Raw genomic sequence first — 2538 nt, forward strand, 5'->3', positions numbered from 1 at the left:
GCTCTGATTATTCGTTTTTCATCTATGTCATAAGCTTTTCACTCTGAACTCTTATATGATTTAGCTCAGAATCTAGACTTTACTAACGTTTTCATCAAGTATTAGATTCAGGGGGAGCTAAGCTCAGAATCAAGCAGTGACTTGAATTCAGAATGAGCAAGATAAACTATTCACATCAGGATAAGTCTTATTCTATATCTCTAAACTCTGAGTGAATTCAGTTTAATGTTTAAGAATTGTTCATCAAAAAATCTTAGTTTTGTCATCATCAAAAAGGGGGAGATTGTAAGATCAAGTTTTGATCTAGTAGTACAACTCTATGTTTTGATGATTACAAGTTAACCTTTTGATATGAACAATTGTGGTACTCTAACGTGTTTTTCTGAGTGTGCTATTTACAGGCTCTGACCCTGACTCAATTTCACACAAATCAGAAGCACTGTGTATAAAGGGTAACCCAAGCAACGCTTTCGCATTCACCATGTTCAGTATGAACAGTGGAAAAGCTTCAGAAGATCTGAAGCTATACAAACTCTGATGAGGACTCAGTCGCTAGAAGCTCTGATGATCCAGAAGTTCTGACAACCAAGAAACACTGAAGGTTCAGATGTTCCGATGGTGTAGAAGACTCTGAAGATCCAGAAGCTGAATAGTGGAAACTCTGAAGTCCAGAAGCAAGAAACTCTGAAGGCCATGTTCTTCCCTCTGAGTTCAGAATCAGAAGATACAATGGTCAGAGGATCTGTGCTATCCCTCTGACTCTGATCAACCGGCTTCACAAGTTCCAATACGAAGCATTCCTCTGATCAGAAGTCTCCTAGGTTAAAAGGTCAAGTCGCTATCCAAGTACAAAAGCAAGTGTACCTTCCTGACGACCTACCTAACGTTCTCAGCCACAGCAGAAGCTGGATTTTCCAGAACTGCCCTCCAACGGTAGCATTTCCCATGCAACGCTCAACCCTAATCCTTGGAGTATATATAGAGGCTGAAGATTGAAAGAAGCGGCTAGAAGAAGAAAAAAAATATACAAGAAGCAATACACACGCGCAAGATATATTCTAAGCTTTCTTTCATCTTGTAATTTATTTCAGTTTACACTCAGCTTATTCAGAAGCAAACCCTTGTAAACACCAACCTCAAACAGTTGTTTGATTTTCCTTTAGGAGATCACGGTTGATCGGATCCTAGAGAAGACTAAGAGAGTGAATCTTAGTGTGAGCTAAGTCAGTGTAATTGTTAGTCACTTGTAGGTTTCAAGTGCAGTTGTAACACTTACCTGATTAGTGGATTGCCTTCATTCTAAGAAGGAAGAAATCACCTTAACGGGTGGACTGGAGTAGCTTGAGTGATTTATCAAGTGAACCAGGATAAAATCCTTGTGTGCTTTTCTATCTCTATCTTTTGCACTTAGTTCTCGAAAAGATTTGTTAAAATCTTTAAGGTGGTAGTTTTGTACTGAAAACGTTATTCAAACCCCCCCTTTCTACCGTTTTTCATACCTTCAGTGGGATTGCAATGCTTCAGAGGTTCCAGCTGATGTGAATCTCAAGCTTGATAAATGTGAGAGTGAAGCTCTTGTTGATGCTACTGAGTTTAGACAAATGGTGGGGAGCCTAAGGTTCATTTGTCACACTAGGCCTGAGATTTCATACAGTGTTGGCTTGGTGAGCAGGTTCATGAGTGAGCCAAGACATCCTCACTTGATAGCTGCCAAGAGAATTCTGAGGTACCTGAAAGGAACATTATCATTTGGCATCTTATTTCCATTCCAAGATGAGAAGGTTGGGCTACAACTTGTAGCCTATTCAGACTCTGATTGGTGTGGTGACTTGGTGGATCGAAAGAGTACTATGGGGTACATTTTTACCTTTGCAGGTGCTCCTATCTCTTGGTGTTCTAAGAAGCAATCAGTAGTTGCTCTCTCAACATGTGAGGCTGAATACATCTCTACTTGCTCAGCTGCATGTCAAGCATTATGGCTCCATACTTTGCTTCTTGAGTTGCAAATCAGTGTTGGTGATTATGTGGAGTTACTGGTGGATAATAGATCTGCTATAGACCTGTCCAAGAACCCTGTATCACATGGACGCAGCAAGCATATAGAGATCAAGTACCACTTTCTCAGAGATCAAGTCAGCAAAGGAAAGATTAGAATCAAGCACTGCAGTACTGACCTACAGCTTGCAGACATTTTGACAAAGCCATTACGTGCAGACAAGTTCAAAGATTTTAGAAGACTAATTGGTGTTACTTCCATCCAGTAGAATACTTAGTTGTTACTAAGTGTGTGAAGTGATGGATGGTGTTAGTAGGTTTTTTTAAGCATTTTTAATGCTGTTTTTTTACTGCTAAGTCTGTCCTGAATTTTGCATTATGGGGGGGGGTGTTGGAAGTTAATACAAAATTAGTAGTTAGGGTTAGGCATTAATTAAGTGAGTAATTAATGCTTTAATCATTAGTCTTGATATAGTTAGAATGTGTTGACTATATAAGGGTCAATGTGTATTGAATGCACAACAGAAAATCAATAGAATCAAT

The 2538-nt window shown here is 39.3% G+C and overlaps 1 protein-coding gene across 1 annotated transcript; it reads left to right on the forward strand.

Moving 5' to 3' along the window:
* Positions 1-1601: 1601 nt before the first annotated feature.
* LOC130728413 (secreted RxLR effector protein 161-like) lies at positions 1602-2264 on the forward strand. Its single transcript, XM_057579882.1, has one exon. It carries the CDS (start codon positions 1602-1604, stop codon positions 2262-2264), a length of 663 nt encoding a protein of 220 aa, XP_057435865.1.
* The last annotated feature ends 274 nt before the right edge of the window (positions 2265-2538 follow it).

The sequence above is a fragment of the Lotus japonicus genome, chromosome 1 (assembly GCF_012489685.1).
Source record: "Lotus japonicus ecotype B-129 chromosome 1, LjGifu_v1.2".
Classification (NCBI taxonomy): Eukaryota; Viridiplantae; Streptophyta; class Magnoliopsida; order Fabales; family Fabaceae; genus Lotus; species Lotus japonicus.